Source organism: Perca flavescens, chromosome 12 (assembly GCF_004354835.1).
Source record: "Perca flavescens isolate YP-PL-M2 chromosome 12, PFLA_1.0, whole genome shotgun sequence".
NCBI lineage: Eukaryota > Metazoa > Chordata > Actinopteri > Perciformes > Percidae > Perca > Perca flavescens.
In genome coordinates, this window is record NC_041342.1 from 34,598,257 (window position 1) to 34,617,546 (window position 19,290).

Consider the following 19,290-nt stretch of genomic DNA (forward strand, 5'->3'; position numbering starts at 1 on the left):
CCAAATTCACAAAGAAATAATGTGGATGGTTCCATACAACCATTCCTCTTCACGTTCAAGTTAAATAAATGAGCTACTTTCATTAAATTTTTTTTATTCAATTTTATAGCATTTGAAGAAAAATTGATAATAGAACGTTGAAAAACATAGAAAAAAAAAGTCAAAGTGACAAAATCAGAAAAACCTAAAAAACGTCAAATAAGCGCAGAAAAATATTGACAGAAACTTCGAAAAAAGTGACAAAAGTGTCGAAAAAGACAACCAAAACGTTGGAATTTTTTTTTACATTTTGACCCAGAAAAACTGAAAGTTGCTGCAGGTCAACGGGGAAGACAACGCAAGGTTTAAGTAGTGAAATATTAAAGCTCTCATGCATAACTTTTTGATATTAATGAACGTCCGTTACATTCAAGCCATTACCAAATGAGTTGCTAATTCAGACGATCAGCTCCACATAACTCTCTCTGTATTTCTCAGTGTGACTATGTTCAGAAGATTGTGGCATCCGGTGACTTTCACGCGCAGAAACTCGTGTGAAGTGCTGTCTCCTTTTAAAGTAGTAAAAGATTAAAGATAAAAATCTCAAACTGACATAATTTATGTTCACCTTCTTTTCTTTTCTTTTCTTTAAACCTGGCAATAAAGTTTGTGCAGTTTTAGTTTTTCTTGAAGGTTTTATTTTTTATTAATTTTCAGTTTACTAAAATTATTTTTCAAGAGTTATTGAAGAGAAGCTGAGGGGACGTTGTAGACGAGCTTTCATTTCTCACCATCTTTTAAAATAGCTAAAGAAACTATCACAAAAAGAGGAAACTTTGACATTTGTGTTTATATCTTTCACTTCAAAGCCAGGTTCCTGTTTCTGTGCAAATTAATTTAGTCATAACAGCTGCAGGTTTTTAACAGGAAGTCAAAAAGGCAGCACCCAACTCTAACGGCACTTTCACACCTATATTTCGGTGGACTTGGTGCGATTGGGGGGGTCAGTTTGCTTTCACAGTTTGTTTTTCTTGGCGTTTGTGGAGCCCGGGCTTTCTACAGAGACCGCGTTTTCAGGGGACAGGCAGCTAGCAGATAGTGAGGAGATGTTTGCTGTATGTGACAAAAAATGTGCATATATATATTTATATATATATATATATATATATTATAAATAAAATATAAAATAAAAATAACCGTAAAGGATGTTTAGTGACTCACCTACACCGTCATCTATTTTTTGCAAACGCACGTCCTGTGAAGAAGGATGTAGAAATAGAGTAGAATCTAGCATATTACTGTTTTTTAAAAATGTTACTGACACAAACTCAAGTTACAAAGTGCTTCACAAATAACTTAAGATGAACTAAAATACAGTTTAATGATAAAAGCTCAAACGCAGTAGAGTTACATAATAGATCAGTTTAATAAAATGCTAAATTAACGACTACGAACTCTCGTGTTTCAGAATCATGTAGAAATGTATTTGTTCTGAGGAATAAATACAGGAACATGACTCAGCAGACTGATATAAATACAGGAACATGACTTAGCAGAATGATAAATACAGGAACATGACTCAGCAGACTGATATAAATACAGGAACATGACTTAGCAGAATGATAAATACAGGAACATGACTCAGCAAACTGATATAAATACAGGAACATGACTCAGCAGACTGATATAAATACAGGAACATGACTCAGCAGACTGATTTGAGAGTTACCTTTTGATGATGATGGACGTCACTATGACGACGAGAACAGTGTGCAGAGTGAAGAGAAGCAGACGAACAGCCAGCAGTGTGTCAAATGCTATTGTTCCTGTGAAACAGATCAGAAGGATGTTGGACTGTAGACTAGTAATGACACACACACACACACACACACACACACACACATACAGACATACACACACACACACACACACACACACACACACATACACACACACACACACACACACACACACACACACACACACACACACATACACAGAAACATACACACACACATAAAGACACACAGACTCTCACACATACACACACCGAGACATAGACACACACACACACACACACATAGACATACACACAAACACACACACAGACACACACACACACACAATCTAAACTCTACTGTAGACTAGTAATGCACCGAATGTTCGGCTACTGAATAGTAGTCAGAATAGCAACAAATTAAACTCTTTCGGTTTTTGGCCAAATTAATGAAAAGGCCAAATACATTTTACCCAATAATTACATTTTTGATGACATGATCAAATATCAACTAGTGTAGACTGAGAGGCGCTTTATAAATGTTGCAAACATGTCGGCATGTTAATGAGGGCTACAACTGTATAAACTACTGTTTATACAGTTTGGCTGATTTCGATTTTCAACTTCGCCCCCCGTGTGTCTGTCAAAACACGGACTGAGACGACTTCTCTCTTTTGATACTTGAATTCATTAATTATAGGACTTACAGGGCTCAAGGACACCGTTAATCATTGACATCCTCAGTAATAGATTTTTCCTACTTCACAACTCTATTTAAGTTTAAATAAGTATTTCCTACAAACAGAAAACTGATCAAACAAACCTTCCTCGTCAGCCTCCACGTGCAGGCTATACGCTGCGGAGAGGTTGTGGTTGTTCCTCTTCAAACCACAGGTGTAGTTCCCAGAATCCTTTGCAGTCAGATAACCCAGATGGAGGGCGGGGCCAGACTCACAGAGGGCGAAGCCATCTCTGAACCAGGTGACATCCAGTTGGTGGATAGTACAGCTTGCAGCAGAACAGTTCAGTGTGACTGCTTCACCTTTTTTAAACACTCTGTCATCTCTGGAGCTTCTTATCTTCATCTGAGCACCATCTAAAGTAAATATGACAAATAAAATAAATGTGCATTATAAAAGTCCTTGATTAATAAATTCAGTACATAGTTTTGAGCAAATTTAGCCGGAAGTGCATTAAAATGTTTTACTATAAACAACAACTAATGCAAATTCTCACTTAATATAATCTTAAAAAATGTAATTTTAAATGCTCTTACCTTCGACTGTGACTCTCACTCCTGGTTGGCCAGTAAAAGTTGTTTTGCGATCATTAGTTTGCACTCTAAAACGAAAAGTTGCATCGTCTTTCTCCTGTAAATCTGAGATCTGTAAAGTGCAGCTTCCCTTCTTGTCTCCCAGGTATCTGTAACGAGGGTTGTTGTTGTTGTTTGATTCGCTGTCGTACACAGACGTAGTGGTAAGCAGACAAAATTCCTCGTTCTGGCACCAGACGACTCTGACGCCCTTGATCAAAGGTGCTCCTGCATCATCAACGACTGGTGTGAAGGAGCAGGGGAGGGTGACTGTTGATCCTATCACACCACAAATAGGATCTGGATAGTTCACACTTTGACCCAGAGCACCTGGAACAACACCACAGTGAGATTAGGAATAAAGGCTCTGACACACCAACCCGATTATTGGCCGTCGGACAGTCTGGCGAGGTCGCTGACTCAAGTCGGAGGAGCAGTTGGCATCCATTTTGGCCGATTCGACTTGTTGAATCAGCCAGTGGGCAGTCGGACTCAATGACCAATCTGATTGGTGGAGTGCTAGCCCTTGACTAGTGAACCAGGGCTTCTTCCACAAGAAGAAGCCCGAGAGCTGACAATGCCAGTATCTCCTTAACGATCCTTCTTGACTACTATCACCACTCTCTGATGAAAACAATGACTGATGACAGCGTGCTCTGTGTTTACTAGGTCTAAAGAGATGTTACGTCATTTCCGGTTTTCATTTTTGGGGCGACAATACAAATTAGTGCCGCTTGCTGTTATGGAGATGTTTTGCGCGCGCGCAGAACGTATGCTCAAGTCGGCGTTGTTTTGTTGTGTTCCAAGGCACTTTTTTGACTAACTCGAGAGGCTGATCAGTCCAACTGCCTTTTCTGCCGACGGTTGGCCATCAGGTTGGTGTGTCAGAGCCTTAAAGATGCATTAGGTAAGTCTTATAAAACTAACTGTCTGTCATATTTGCTGAAACTGACCCTATGTTCCAGTAGAACTACATGAATTATGTAATATAAAAAAATCCAGCTCCTCTGGCACCACCTACAGCCTGTAGTGCGATTGGCAAAATTCCACCGCTCCCGGTTGATTTTCTCCAATCAGGGCAACAGGCGGTGTCTATCTGCCTGTCAATCACTGCTCAGGCACGCTCACGCATTTAAGAGTGTTCTCCCCTTCCCCTTCCCCACGCACAAGCTGGAGAAAGGTTTCCCGAAACTCTGGTGAATATTGGCGTGCCTTTTCAGAGGTGGCATGAGCTCTGGGATTTTAAAGATCTGAAGAACGTAGCCGCATTTCTTCTCGACAGGTAACATAATTACCATGAATGATTTATCTTTCACTTGGTTATTAGGAGTTGGTGAGGATGATAGTAACGTTAGCACAGTGGTCGGTCTGGTATGATGCTGAAATGGCAGAAACGGTAGCCTGCTAGTTAGCATTGTTTTACTGTTGGTGAGTAAAGTTAACATTGTGTTAGTGTTTACTTATTGAAAATGTTGTCTGACGTACCAGCAGTTCTGTCAAACTCCCTTAGTGTGGGAGGGGCTTAGGAGACTGTTTGGGCTGCAGCAGAAAGGGGGGAGGGACTGAGAAGTTGTCGATGTTCAAATTTGTTGGCAAAGTCCTGGATCTTCACAATCTTACCTACAGCAGCTTTAAAGGAACTTGATTTAGAGTGAATGCTTTGATGTAAAAACTGGGCTGGGTACCACAGATGATTCCCGATTTGATAACATTTTTGAGTCAATATCAATCAGGTTAGGAAAATTTCAGATATAATACCAGTTAAATAGATTCTCAGAGAATATATTTACCAAGTTAAGTTTACATTAAATGTCCAATATGTAATATAGACAGCTAGCATTTAAAATGGTTACGGAAGTTCAAATTCAAATACTGAAAAGACTCGTCTCCCCCAGCCTTTCCTCCCCATCGTCGAAGTTCACGGGACTTGCCAGGTTGAGTAGCCTGGAAAAACCCTGACGAACTTCCAGCAAATTTCAGATTTGCTCTGCAAGTCCGTCTGGCCAAGAGCCCATTCAAGCCCATTTCCAATTTTTCCAAATCGAGGCACCAATCACAACCGTTGAGGCGGGCTTTACATGGATGCTGCTGTCGTTGCTACATCACACGGATGGAATTGCGTTGAGGCATTTGAGCACCATCCGTTGGTGACGCCTCTTTGCAAATGGGCTGTGAATGAAGCTTGCTCATACCTACTCTCAGTTACAACCGAGAAGGGTCTGGTGTCAACCAGGCTACAGGTTGAGAACACTAAACCCAACGTCACACAATGTCATTGTTAGGTTGATGCTAGTCTTGCATTGCCAGACAGGGACAGGAGCAGACTCAATAGACTGATCAGGAGAGCGAGCGTCTGATTGTAGGTGTCTGTGTGTGGGAATGTTGTCTTTCTGCACCTGCTATTCCCACACAGTTACCATACAAGTTACCAAATTGTTACGTTTCAAGCACTTGCACCTACCCTGGGTAAACCCTGACGAACTTCCGGCAAATTTGAGATTTGCTCTGCAAGTCAGTCTGGCGAAGAGCCTATTCAAGCCCATTTCCAATGTCCTCAAAATTGAGGCACCAATCACAACCGCTGAGGCGGGCTTAACACCAATCACAACCGCTGAGGCGGGCTTTACACCAAACACAACCGCTGACGCGGGCTTTACACGACGAGGATAGCGCAGCGACGGCGAGCAGCTTTTTGTTTACATTCAACATGACGGCTACCGAAGCCGTGCTTCACGTGCTCGGCGACCCGCAGGTCAGTGTGACATATGCCGATTTCATGCAGGTCAATACTACAATTAACTGACAACATAAGTTATACGAGTTACAGTTCTCTTCTCAAGGACGCACGCACACACGGACTCTTTTTCCTCCTCTCAACTTCTCCGCCGTGTGTGTGTGCGTACCCGCTTGCGGTGTGAAGCGTGTGTCCGCACTATTCTCCCACATGTAGGGAACCTCGTGAATTAACCTGCAACATGTGAGCTGTTTGGAAATTCTTCAGCGTGTGTGCAGAAGATAACAAGTTTGCAATATGCAACACCTGCAAGGAAAAAGTAGGGCGAGGAGGGACGACACCAAAAACCAGAATCAAATTTTTTTTAGTTGGATATTGGATGTGAAAAGCGTCACCCGGAACGTTGGTCTGATTGGTTGAAGGACTATCCAATTGCGTCCAGAGGCATTTGAGTGGCATTCGTTGGTGACACCCCTTTGGAAATGAACTGTCAATGAAGCTTTCCCAGACCCACTCTCAGTTCCAACTGAGAAGGGTCTGGTGTCAGCCAGGCTAACTTTCACCTGTTTTGCACCAATAATGATCCAAAATCTTGTTTCTATGTTTTACCTTTTTAATAATTGAATTTCCTTTCTCACAAAAAACAATCATATGATCATAAATGTGATCTCACAGGGGTAAATGGCAAATATGAACCATAAATGATGAATGTATTGTTGGTAATTGAGCTAAATATGTTACATTACATTATTAACTTTTTGTTTTTGATGTTCTACTTCTGTTAGGAGCACATCGATCTCACAATCACTGAATCGGGTTTGTTCCCCATTTTTCCGTTTCGTGATTGGGGATCAAGGGCTCCTTTCAAGACTGGAATATTCATTGATTGATTAACTTGGACCTTATTAGGACAAATATGGGACGACCTTGGAAGGAGCGTGAGGCTCGTGCACGACCGCATAAGGTAACGCACGTCTGTATTTATAACGAGAAGAGTGCGTACCGGTGTGCGCCACAAACATTCTGACTTTTTTGCGCACGAAATCTTTCAGAATAGAATCTACGCACAGTTTTATAAATGAGGCCCCTGGACGGTCCTCTGGACTCCATAGAGGAGGTGGGGGAGGGAATGATGTTAGCCAAGCTGACATCCATCATGGACAAAACCTCTCACCCCCTACATGACACTGGGGTCCCTGAGCAGCTCCTTCAGCAGCAGACTGATACACCCACTGTGTAAGAAGGAGACGTACCGCAGCACCCGATAATGTTGTAGTTTTTTTAATTTCCTGTTTCAATTACCCACCACTCATCATGGCTCTATGTATATCTTTGTTATTATCTGTATTTATATTTTTCCATTCCGAGTACTTACTTTTTCAATATAATTTATATTATGGTTAATTACTTTTGCTGTTATTTAATTACATATTATTCAATCTAATTTCACGTCAATTAGTTACTTAAATTACAAGATGTTTCGCATTATAGCCACCTCACTTTACTTTGCTTAAATACTTTTTATATAATGCCACTTTACATTCATTCAATCCTTTTTGCACATTGTATCTTGTTTGCCTGTTTGTTTGTTTGGTTGTCCATTGTTTTTTTTTTATTGTGGAAAAACTGCTGCTGTAATAAGTGAATTTCCCCATTGTGGGATGAATAAAGTATTATCTAATGTAATCTTATCTAATGTAATCATTACTTCCTAGTGCAGCAGAGTTGTTAGATGCTGCTATGTTGACGATTATAAAATTTCAAAGGACAAAATCCTGGCTTTAGCATTGTTGTCATATAAAAAAACTTGCATTGAACATGTCCTTCAAAACAATCCTACTGGTTTTCTGCTACATCAGACAATCGTGTTGCCGTTTTTGATAACATTATCATAGGATACGCTTACATTACATGTTTTTTATCCAAAGTGACTTACTATATATGTCAGAGGTCACACGCCTCTGGAGCAACTAGGGATTAAGTGTCTTGCTCAGGGACACATTGGTTGATGTATTGCAGTGGGAATCGAACCCTGGTCTCCAACACCAAAGGCATGTGTCAGATCCACGGCGCTATCACCACCCCTATCTTACCTATGACTCCTAGTCTCACGCCTGATTGGCCAGTAAAAGTTGCTCTGCTGTCATTAGTTTCCACTCTGAAGCGAAAAGTTGCACCATCTTCCTCCTGTAAATCTGAGATCTGTAAAGTGCAGCTTCCCTTCTTGTCTCCCAGGTATCTGTAACGAGGGTCGGTGCTGTTTGATTCGCTGTCGTACACAGACAGAGTCTGTCCGAAACAGGTTTCATGGTTCTTGCACCAGACAACTCTGTTGATCTCAATCAAAACTTCTTTTCCATTGTTGTTGACAGATTTCAGTGGTGTGAAGGAGCAGGGGAGGGTGACGGTCGATCCTTTCATAGCCCAAACAGGGCTATCGGGATAGTTGACACATTGACCCAGAGCACCTGGAACAACAACACAGTGAGTTTAGGAATGAAGGAACTTGACTTAGAGTGAACACTTTGATGTGAAAACTCATAAAAAGGGCTGGGTATATCACCAAAGGTTTTACGAATTCAATTCCGAATTCACAAGGCTCCGATTCGATAACATGTTTAATTCAATATCAATCAGGTTTACCAGTTTAGCTCAAATTTTAAAGAGATTTTCAGTGAACGCATTGAACAAGTTAGTGTTTACATTAAGAACTAACCCCTAAAAGGGTGTAGTAGATTGTAGTAGCAGGGTTTGTATGGTCATGGAAATCCTGGAAAAGTCATGAAATTTGAAAATAGCAACTTCCAGACCTGGAGAAGTTTGGGAAAGATAAATAAATACAAAAAGTTTTGGAAAAGGAACGATCATTTTCTTCACAAATTCCTGTATAATAGAGTGTGGTTCAGTTAAGATCCATATTGGTTCAACAATATTTTAAACTTCGGGCAATCACGTCACTTAATTTTGTGAGATGTACATTAGCACAATTCCAGGAAAATGCCATTTTACCAATGTATGGCTTCTAGGGGTGGTACGGTTCACAAAACCCACGGTTCGGTTCGTATCACGGTTTTAGGGTCACGGTTTTCGGTTCTGTACGGTTCTTGTTATTTTTTCTTTTAATCTTTAACACTCCAGAAATATACTTCAGCATACGGTATATAGCTTAATTATCCACAATGTAGGATACAGTATTAAATAATTATATAGTTATATCATGTAGCCTAATGTGCCTTTTTTTGCACATGAAGATTGAAATATTACAGAATATCAATTGAAATAACTTGCATTTATCAAACTGCCAACTTCAGTGTAGCTCTTACAAAAATGTATCCTTTAAAAGAAAAAGAGAGGAACTCTTAAAGCTCCATCTTTTGAATAAGTCAGAATACGTTAAACATAAAAACAGTTTACATTGTTAGTTCATTTCCTATCCTGGGCTGGGACACACATTTGGTTTGATAAAGTACTTATTGGACTTATCATTGCACTTATAATAACGACTGTAGCTGTCAGGCCCTCCTGTATAGGCTACGTCTCCTCTCCGTTTTTTCCTGCATCCACCGTGTGTGTGTGTGTGTGTGTGTGTGTGTGTGTGTGTGTGTGTGTCTGTGTGTCTGTGTGTCTGTGTGTGTGTGTGTGTGTGTGTGTGTGTGTGTGTGTGTGTGTGCGCGCCAGTCGTGGGGAGAACTGAGCAGCCCTGCCCGCTGCAGAGACCCGACAGGATCTAAACTGAAGCCGCTTCAGCGAGTGAAAAATCGTTCCAGGTACATTGATGTTAAAATGTTTACAGGTTGGCATGACGGCCTGGAATGTTTTTGTCTTTCGCTGTACGTTTTGTTGGTAACTTGTTCACACCTCTTCTTTTGCGCGAAAGGGAAACACACTGAGGTCACATACGGGGCACCTGACGGGCACGAGGCCACATTGCGCATGCGTCGAACCGTGCGGCACACACACGCTCCGAACCGAGACAAGCGGACCGAACGGTCCGGATGTTTTTTCGTGAACCGTACCACCCCTAATGGCTTCACTTAGACAAACACAAGACATGGCTTGAGAAAGACTAGGACCCGCTGCTGCTGCGCATGAATCCACTCACCGCATCGCCAGTTTTATCTTTTTTTTCATCTTTTTTTTCACCCCGATGACCAAGGTGACAACCACTGCCAGCTGCAGCGCTACTCTCTCGTCCACCACGGGAGCATTTTGGGTGCTGTGTCCAGAAACAAAGCCCTTGCTAACTGCAGAGGTACTGTGGGCAACAAAGGTGGCTAATTCTCACTATTCCTACAAAACTTTGCTAGCTTTCATTTAGAATGTTAAGAAAAAAAACTATGCTGACTAAAAGACAATATAATCATATTGCGCTTTTAAAAACATCAGAAACCTAGGACAATATTGTTGCTGCTGACAGACTTATAATGTTATAAGTGCCTGTCAACATATAAAAGGTCCCTACAGAGATAAATATGTGCATAGTTGGTCTAAAATCTTGTATTCCAAAAAACTTCCCTCTGATACTGCTGCCTTTTGAAGTTAATGTCGGTTACTGGACACTTTTATTTACTTATTTATTTTTCCAACGTGACATCATGACTTTGCGTAAACATACACGCCACTTTCTTAAGCCAAGTGGCGTGTTATCTGTACACATTTTGAGCTATCTGCGTGCAAGGGCGTAGCACCAGACCCTGGGCCCTATGCATAGGCAGTCCTGATGGGCCCCCATGTTCCTCAACACCCCCCTCCCCCCCCCCAAAAAAAGAAATAAAAAAAGAATTGGGCCTCTGTACACATGAATCTGTAGGCCTAGCTGTTTATATGGTAATAACTATTAACTTTAATGCTTAGAGTACCCTGATAAAACACATTTCAAACCTCATTCCTCAACATTCTCTAGCCTACTTTACTGTAGTTACAACTACATTTGGTTTGTTTTCTCTGTACCTTTACTTGCCACCCTGCGTACTATGGTGTCTCTCTGATCATCGGTTCATGTATCTGGCCATAGTCCTGGATCCTCTGGCAAAAACTGGTCTGCACTGGTCTGCCTACTTTCCAGTTCCTCATCTCTCATTTCCACACTGTGCTCAGAGCTCCCTGCTGTTTTCATTCCCATCATCCTCAATCAGATGTTCTCTGTCATCTTTCTTTATGAAGGATACATCTGATATTAACCTCTTATCCTAATTGTAACCATATATAGTAAAACACACTAAGATGTTAGTGTTACTTAACACCTTTCAGTCAAAATGGCTAAACATGGTTTGCTTTAATTTTGATATAAGCTTCCCTTGTTTCAAATCCAAAAAGGAGGATGAGGGGTCTGTTGCTACCTGGTGGGACAGTTTCTGAAACTGAGGGCCATGTGTTTCACAATGTTAACATCTGCTTCTACTGAATCTGACATAACTATAATGTTGACATGATATGTATCTACCAATGAGCTACCAAGCTACCTATGACACTGATTAGCCTATTATTGCTAATTATAGACATTACAGCCTATTCATTTAAAATTAAACATGTTTTAAATTAGGCTATTACAATGGTGTGTTAAATGCAAACAGCATTGCTAGTGTAGTTTATTTATTTAGCCTTTACGTCAGATTACATGTATAACCAAATTATAATTTGAAAGTGTATGTTCTGCTCTTTCAATGGGTTGTCTCGGTTTGTTTTTAGCACTAACACTCACAGAGATATTCAAGCAGTTTAGCACCATGGATTTCGTTTTTTAGTTTGTGCTCACCTTTCTTTGAAAAGAAGTCAGTTACCAATTGTTTCCCCTCATTCTGTTTTCTCTCCTTCTCCTGTCTTTCCTTTCTTTTTGGCAGCATGATTTGGCTTTCTTTGAGAAAGACATTTCTACAGGAGAAGTTTGCGCTCCACCAGATGCTCAACTGAACTAGCTAACGTAAACAAAATGCGTGCAGATGGACTAAACCATTTGGCACATTAGCAATGGGTGGGTGAGACCTTAGATAGTCTTTTTTGTATACAAAATGTAGTCAATCAACCAAGTTATTCAGCCAATACACTAATTTTACATTTCATCTGACATGCATTATGAAATTTAATTAGGAAATGAAAATATCCAGGTGGAATAAAATATATTACAGACTTTTCAAGGGCCCTCTCTCCCCTTGGGCCCTGGTAATCAGTATCGGTTTTACCCCCAGTCCGACGCCCCTGTCTGCGTGTATGTCTACGCCGTATACAGCGGACGGGATGGGTTTAGGAAAACAATGGGATGCCGGACAACAACGGCACGGTTGGGTTTAGGATAAGAAGAAAGCAACAGTTAGGTTTAGGAAACGTGACACGTGGGACACGATCCCCGGTCTCCTGGGAAAAAGTCCTGTGTTGTTTGACCCGTCCACCCCCGACCAACCTCCCTACACGGATTTTCGGGCTTTCATACTATTCGCTACGGTGTAAATTCACACGCAATTGCAAGGTAATGTAAGTCAATGGAGGCCAAACGGCATTGATAAACATGCTAAAAAGCGAGTATGCGTCTTGATACATACGCCACTTCATGAGATTAGTCTGTATTTTTCAAATATCGTTGCCCCCCAGTAATTTGTCCATTAGGACTAGATAATGGAGTTCTAAGGGTTTGACAGATTTTATTGTGTAAACATCTTACTGGTGTCAGTGTGTTATATATGTTTATTTTGTATCAAACCATGTTATCAAACCTACCCTGTTAAAGTACTTTTTACTTAGCAGTAACATGATAGTCACTGACAAACTACAGCAGTCATCGACATGACTACAGTCAGAGAGGAGAGAGACCATAAAACAACTACACAACTAGACCATGGTAAACTATGAAAAAATCCATCTATGACAATTTAACAGGGTTAAGTTATTTATATTATTATTATCATAGGATGCTCTTACCAGCAGCTCTGACTTTCACTCCTGGTTGGCCAGTAAAAGTTGCTCTGTTGTCATTAGTTTCCACTCTGAAGCGAAAAATTGCTCCGTCTTCCTCCTGTAAATCTGAGATCTGTAAAGTGCAGTCTCCCTTCTTGTCTCCCAGGTATCTGTAACGAGGGTCGGTGTTGTTTGATTCGCTGTCGTACACACATGGAGTCTCTCCGAAACAGAATTCATGGTTCTTGCACCAGACGACTCTGACGACCTTGATCAAAACTTCTTTTCCATTGTCGTCCATAACAGACTTCAGTGGTGTGAAGGAGCAAGGGAGGGTTACTGTTGATCCTATCACACCACAAAAAGGATCTGGATAGTTCACACTTTGACCCAGAGCACCTGGAACAACAACACAGTGAGTTTAGGAACGAAGGACATGACATGTACCCTGTTAAAGTCCTTTTTACTGAACAGCACTAACATGACAGTCATTGACAAATTACAGCAGTCGTCGACACGATACATTGAAACTGTCTACTACAGCCAGAGAGGAGAGAGACCCTAAAACAACTATACATATGGGACTCAGCTACTAAAACAGAAAACTATACAAGAAAAATAATAAAACAGATTCAGAGCTGCAACTTCAGAAGCATAAATGACAAAAACGTCATTAAAGATATTAACGTAACGTAAATAAAGTCCATGTCTTACCAGCGAGCAGTAACGTGAAGCAACAGGAAATCTTTCGGTCCCAAACTGCCATCCTTACTTTTTTTAATGAGTTGATTTAATGTTTGACTTGAATGTTGAACCTGCAGCAGCGATGAGAAAGACACTGACTGACTGACTGTAGAGCTGAGACGGAGCATTAAATGTGATTGTGGTTATTAACTTAGTTCCTCATTTTCTTAAATTGTAATGTACCTGTACATGCCTTTAGTATTTATTTCTAGAAAGTTTGAAAGTAAACTGAGACTTAATATTTCAACATGTTATGTTTTATGCTTTTTTATAATGTCTCTTCAATGTAAAGTGGCAGTTTAGTATCTTTTGGTCCTCTGTAGCCATTTGAGATCAAATTCAAAGATGTTGGAGTTGATGGGGAAGCTTCTGTTTTCATGACATTTTTAAGTTGGTAAAATCTTCAGCGGTAAAAATGTCATTCTACTGAGTTCTTCTGTGAATTATGATGTTATGGAATATAAACAACCAGTGCTTTCAGTTTTATTAGTGTTTCAGTGTCTATTTGGGATGCAGATCAACATGAACAATGGAAGGAGCTCATTGTGGCCTATCTATTTTCATTGTTTCTATCAGCAGTTGGTATGAACACAACCAAAAGTTTAAGTCCGGTGGATTCCATAGTTACATGTCTGCGACCAGCACAACATTTCCTACATTTTGATCAACCATGATGTATGAAGAGTGAAAACTGTAGAGGAGAGAGCAATTTGTTTGAGGAAAATGTTCAGAGAATCGTACTGCAGCTCCCCCCTCAGTCCTCCCCTCTGGCTCTCAACATTCTGTCCCATACACACATATTGGAAAATCTGAAAGGTCTGAAAATTGGACGATACATAAACGTCACCAAAAGTCATTTGGTAGAAACCGTGCATGATATCAGAATACACATTCAGCCCGATAAAGGCAAAAGTCTTGTCTTCAGTTTAAACTTTTAATTATTTTTCTACATTAAAGTATGGTGATACAGTATGGCCACAAAGAGGGGTTGTTTTGAGCTATGTTAAGCGATTTAACCAAGATTTCCCATTAAAGTCTATGGGAAATTTTAACATTGTGGCCTAATGGTTCACAGGATTTAGTAGGTCAGTCAGTGTCCATTTATTTGTTGTCATGGTGTCTTGTGTTTGAACCATCATACAGTTGGTTTGTCATTGATGTGGATTTGCTGCTCATGTGAATCCTCCCACAGTGTTACATTAGCAGCTGTAACCACAGAGACTCTGATAAAACTGGAATAATCAGAATCCATCTGATATGAAGCTGTGGTTTGAATACCACTTCCCTCCACTTTGAAGAGTAGTCAGATATCTGTGTTCAGGTTTTTGTACAGCCTCTTCTACACTTTGTATCACTGTGTTTCTAGAGCACAGTAGTAGAGACCTGTGTCTGCCAGGGTTAGTGTCTTTATGGTCAGTTCAGTTGTTTTCCCTGGTGTTTTGGATTCATATCGCTTATCTGGGATATATTCAGTTGTAATTTTCCTTGCTCCTTTCCAGAGTATAAACTGAGGTGCCTGAATGTCAGAATTATGTCTGTACCAGTGGAGTGTAATATATTCTTCAGTACTCTCATAGTTACATCTGAGTGTGACAGATTCTCCTTCTCTTTTACTAACTTCATCTTCTGCAGGAAAGATTTTATTTCCAGTTATTAATCCTGGAAAAGGAAAGAAAAAGAAGTCATTAGACTAACATTGTTCATGAGGCTGAAAGGAGAAGACAGTGGAAAATGTCAACCGTACATTGTTACTCTGGACAGAAACTGTTCAGAGATTTCTGCTCTGAACTGCAGTTTATATAAATGAAACCATGATGTTCTTTGTATCTTACCAAAGAAAAGAGCAACAAGAATAATCCACAGCCAATGTTCCATCTCTACAACAAGGTTTAAATCAACAGGAGAAACTAGCTGATGTTCAACATTCAGTCTGAGAATTGTTCTCTTCACAGCAGCACTTATTATTGACTGAATGGTTGAACACAGTGCAGAAGTAGTGCACCTCCTACTTGATAATGTCTCCCTCTAGTGGAGGTACAAAGTTCAGTACAACAGTGTAGAAAAAAGTCTTCCAGCAGCTTGTCAGTGTGTCAGCTTGTGTTTTTGTACAGAGACTGTGGGTTTGCTGTCACTGTGGGCCTCACAGCACAGTAGTACAGAGCAGAGTCTGTCACTGCAGCAGAGGAGAACTGAAGATCCGTTTTGGTTTTATCCTCACTCACTGAAACAGACAGTCTAGAGGTTGTTTCATTTTGCGATCCCAAATGAAAGATGATGAACTCTGGTGGTTTTCCTGGATATTGTCGATACCAGAAGAAATAATCATTATATCCTGCTTGGTTGGAGTATCTGTAGGACAGAGTAACGGAGCTGCCTTCTAAACTGTTCTTTTCTGTCTCCACTGGAGTAGGTTTGTCACAGCTGATACCTAAAGGAAGATATAACTTAATTATTTCATATAGTAACAGACACAATAAATGATTCACATTCAGATGTCATTGGAATAAAATTTTTTCATGCTGCATAGTCTAACATACCTGTGAGGATGGAGAGAATCATCAGAGAAATCACACAATGCTGCAGTGACAGCATGTTGAATAAAGGTAATGTTGATGGTTTGTGTATTGATCTCTGTTGAATATAGAAGTTCCTCTCTCTTCTATAGTTCAGTAACAGCTCAGCTCCTCCCTGAGTCTCTCCGTATCCTTGTAGGTCTGTCTTTTCATTTCTCTGTTACTCTACTGAGGTAAAGTGATTCTAAATTACATCGTATTGAAGTTTATCAGTGTGTGACTCCCTCTGGTGGATGTTGTGGAGTATTGTGTTGTCTTTGCTCCAAAGGTTTTTGTACAGAGTTTTGGTGTTTCCTGTTGCTGTGGGCCTCAGAGCACAGTAGTACACAGCAGAGTCAGACAGTGCAGCAGAGGGGATGATCATGAGGATTTGTTTGTCCTCCACTTCAATCTTCAGTCCAGGAATTACGGTATTGTTGTTTCCTACTATTCCTGAAGCAGAGTGGGAGATGATGAACTCTGGTGGTTTTCCTGGATATTGTCGGTACCAGAAGAAATAATTACCAGATGAATATCTGTAGGACAGAGTAACAGAGCTGCCTTCTAAACTGTTCTTTTCTTTCTCAGCTGGAGTGAGTTCTTCACAGCTGATACCTAAAGGAAGAGATAACTGTTATTTCATGTTGTAAAATACATAATAAATGATTCACATTCAGATGTTATTAGAATAAAACTTGTTCATCCTGCATAATCTAACATACCTGTTAGAATTGAGAGAAACAGAGAAAACACACAATGCTGCAGTGACAGCATGTTGAATAAAGGTAATGTTGATGGTTTGTGTATTGATCTCTGTTGAATATAGAAGTTCCTCTCTCTTCTATAGTTCAGTAACAGCTCAGCTCCTCCCTGAGTCTCTCTGTAAAGTGATTCTAGACTACATCATGAAAAAAGTTTAACAGTGTGTGACTCCCTCTGGTGGATGTTGTGGAGTATTGTGTTGTCTCTGCTCCAAAGGATTTTGTACAGAGTTTTGGGGCCCTATCTTGCACTCAGAGCAATAGCCTTTGTACACCGACGCATGTATCATTCCTATTTTGCACCCGATGCCCAGCAGACTTTTCCCTCCACAGACACACGTGGGTAAATTAGGGAATGTATTTGCGCTCCCGGGGATTCCCCACTGACCAGGAAAAACCTGGTCTAAAGTCAGTGGCGCGTTATTCAGATGCTATTTTAGGGGCGCATGCTTGGCCATAATGTAGCGTGTGCACAACGCGCATACACTTTGTTTTGCTCATCTACACGGATGCAGCAGTTCCCATTTTTGCAAACCATACATAATTACAAAGAAAAATGTTACTGAAAATGCGCTTCAGGTGTTTGGATAAGTCAGGAGGTACTTTACAATACAGTCCTCAAAAGGTCGCAGTATTCTTTGTGGCTTGTTGTATTTTACACAACATTTCCATGAATCATGGATGTGTCGATGACATAAATGAGGAAATATTAGAGGACTTAAGGAGACGTGATGTTGAACTACGGCGGGATTGGACACTCCGGCGGAATCTGGTCTGGGAGTGGCAATGTGCGATGTGCTCCTGGTGGAGCGGTTGGACGGAGATGGAGTGGGGGGGAGGAGGAAGGGGCACAAGAGGAGCAGGTGGTGCGTTTGGAGGCCCACGCTCCATGGCTGCAGCAATCCTCTCCAGACTTGAGGAGATGCGCCCGAGAGAAGCAGCAACATCACCACTCGGTCAAGACAGGCATTTATTACTTTGCCTTAAAGGGAATGTGAGATGACTCTCTGATTGGTTTATTGCACGTTGCGCTCAAACTACACCTAGCTACTTCAGACTGACCCATTTTAGATTTGCGTCGGGCGCAAAAGTCACTTATCCGCCCACAAAGCTACTTGCGTTTCAGATCATTAAATTAGGGCCCTTAGTGGTTCCTGTCACTGTGGGCCTCACAGCACAGTAGTACACAGCAGAGTCTGTAAGGTTAGCTGAGGAAATCTGCAAATCTAGACGGTCCAGATATTGTTGCATTTTGCGATCCCAAGTGAAAGATGAGGAACTCTGGTGGCTTTCCTGAATATTGTCAATAACAGAAGAAATAATCAGTATATCCAGCTTGTTTGGAGTATCTGTAGGACAGAGTAACAGAGCTGCCTTCTAAACTGTTCTCTTCTTTCTCGACTGGAGTGAGTTCTTCACAGCTGACACCTAAAGGAAGAGATAACTGTTATTTCATGTTGTATGACACTCAATGAATAATTGCAATTTAGATGTTATTTGAATCAAACTTGTTCATGCTGCATAATCTAATTTACCTGTGAGGATGGAAAGAAACAGGAGAGAAAACAAAATGCTGCAGTGACAGCATGTTGAATAAAGGTAATGTTGGTGGATTGTGAGTTGAAATCTGTTGAATATAGAAGTTCCTCTCTCTTCTATAGTTCAGTAACAGCTCAGCTCCTCCCTGAGTCTCTCTGTCTCCTCTTAGCTCTGTATTTTCACTTCTCTCAGTTACTCTTCTAAAGGGATTCTAGAGTACATCATATTGAAGTTTAACAGTGTGTGACTCCCTCTGGTGGATGTTGTGGAGTATTGTGTTGTCTTTGCTCCAAAGGTTTTTGTACAGAGTTTTGGTGTTTCCTGTCACTGTGGGCTGCAGAGCACAGTAGTACACAGCAGAGTCAGACACCTTAGCTGAGATGATCTGTAGATCAACACGTTTCCCTTTCTTGTCAATATGAGCTGAGAAATCAGAACCAGTTGGATAAAATGATCCTTCCTCTGTGATGGAGAGCAGGATCTCTGGTCTGGATCTCTGGTATTGTTGGTACCACTGGATATTGTAGATAGCACCCTCATATGTACAGGTCAGGTTGATGTTTCTGCCCTCTGCAACATGTTCTTCAGTACTTTCTGGCTTTATGCTTTTCATGGAACCCAGGGCTGCAAAATGAGTATTATTCACATTAGTTATCATTAACTTACACAGATAAACCTCTAGTTATGAAGTAACTGGTTAATACAGCAGGTTATATGAGACTTTGATCTCTGTTCTAACACTCACCTATAAAGGGAGAGAAAAGTAAAAACAGGTAAAGCAACATGTCTTTGGAGTTGTTAAAGCCAAACAGACAGCAGATGAGCAATGTTCTTCCACTGCAGTAGAATGAAAAACTAAACAGCCTCTCTGATGTGCAGCCCTTCTTCTCAACATCAAGCTGATTGTGCTTTTAGTTCCTCAAACATTTCTGCTCTGGAGACAGAAGTAATCTCATTGGTTGAGTTAAACATCAGTGGGCGGGGCCAGAAAAATAAACTTTTGC

At 40.8% G+C, this 19,290-nt stretch overlaps 1 protein-coding gene across 1 annotated transcript; it reads right to left on the bottom strand.

Annotated features, from left to right (window-relative positions):
• Positions 1–1,179: 1,179 nt before the first annotated feature.
• On the bottom strand, positions 1,180–13,498 carry LOC114565603 (uncharacterized). The gene is made up of 7 exons (XM_028593772.1): positions 13,405–13,498; positions 12,715–13,089; positions 7,896–8,270; positions 3,033–3,398; positions 2,580–2,852; positions 1,709–1,805; positions 1,180–1,234 (listed from the first exon to the last, which is right to left on the bottom strand). The coding sequence occupies exons 1-7, from the start codon at positions 13,454–13,456 to the stop codon at positions 1,213–1,215; spliced, it is 1,560 nt and encodes a 519-aa protein (XP_028449573.1). The 5' UTR covers positions 13,457–13,498; the 3' UTR covers positions 1,180–1,212.
• Positions 13,499–19,290: the final 5,792 nt, after the last annotated feature.

Coding starts and splice junctions, on each gene's coding strand:
- LOC114565603 (XM_028593772.1), bottom strand. CDS start 13,456: ATGGCAGTTTGGGACCGAAAGATTTCCTGTTGCTTCACGTTACTGCTC. Junction 2,853..3,032: donor AGTGAGAGTCACAGTCGAAG/GTAAGAGCATTT, acceptor TATTTACTTTAG/ATGGTGCTCAGATGAAGATA. Junction 1,235..1,708: donor ACGTCCATCATCATCAAAAG/GTAACTCTCAAA, acceptor CCTTCTTCACAG/GACGTGCGTTTGCAAAAAAT.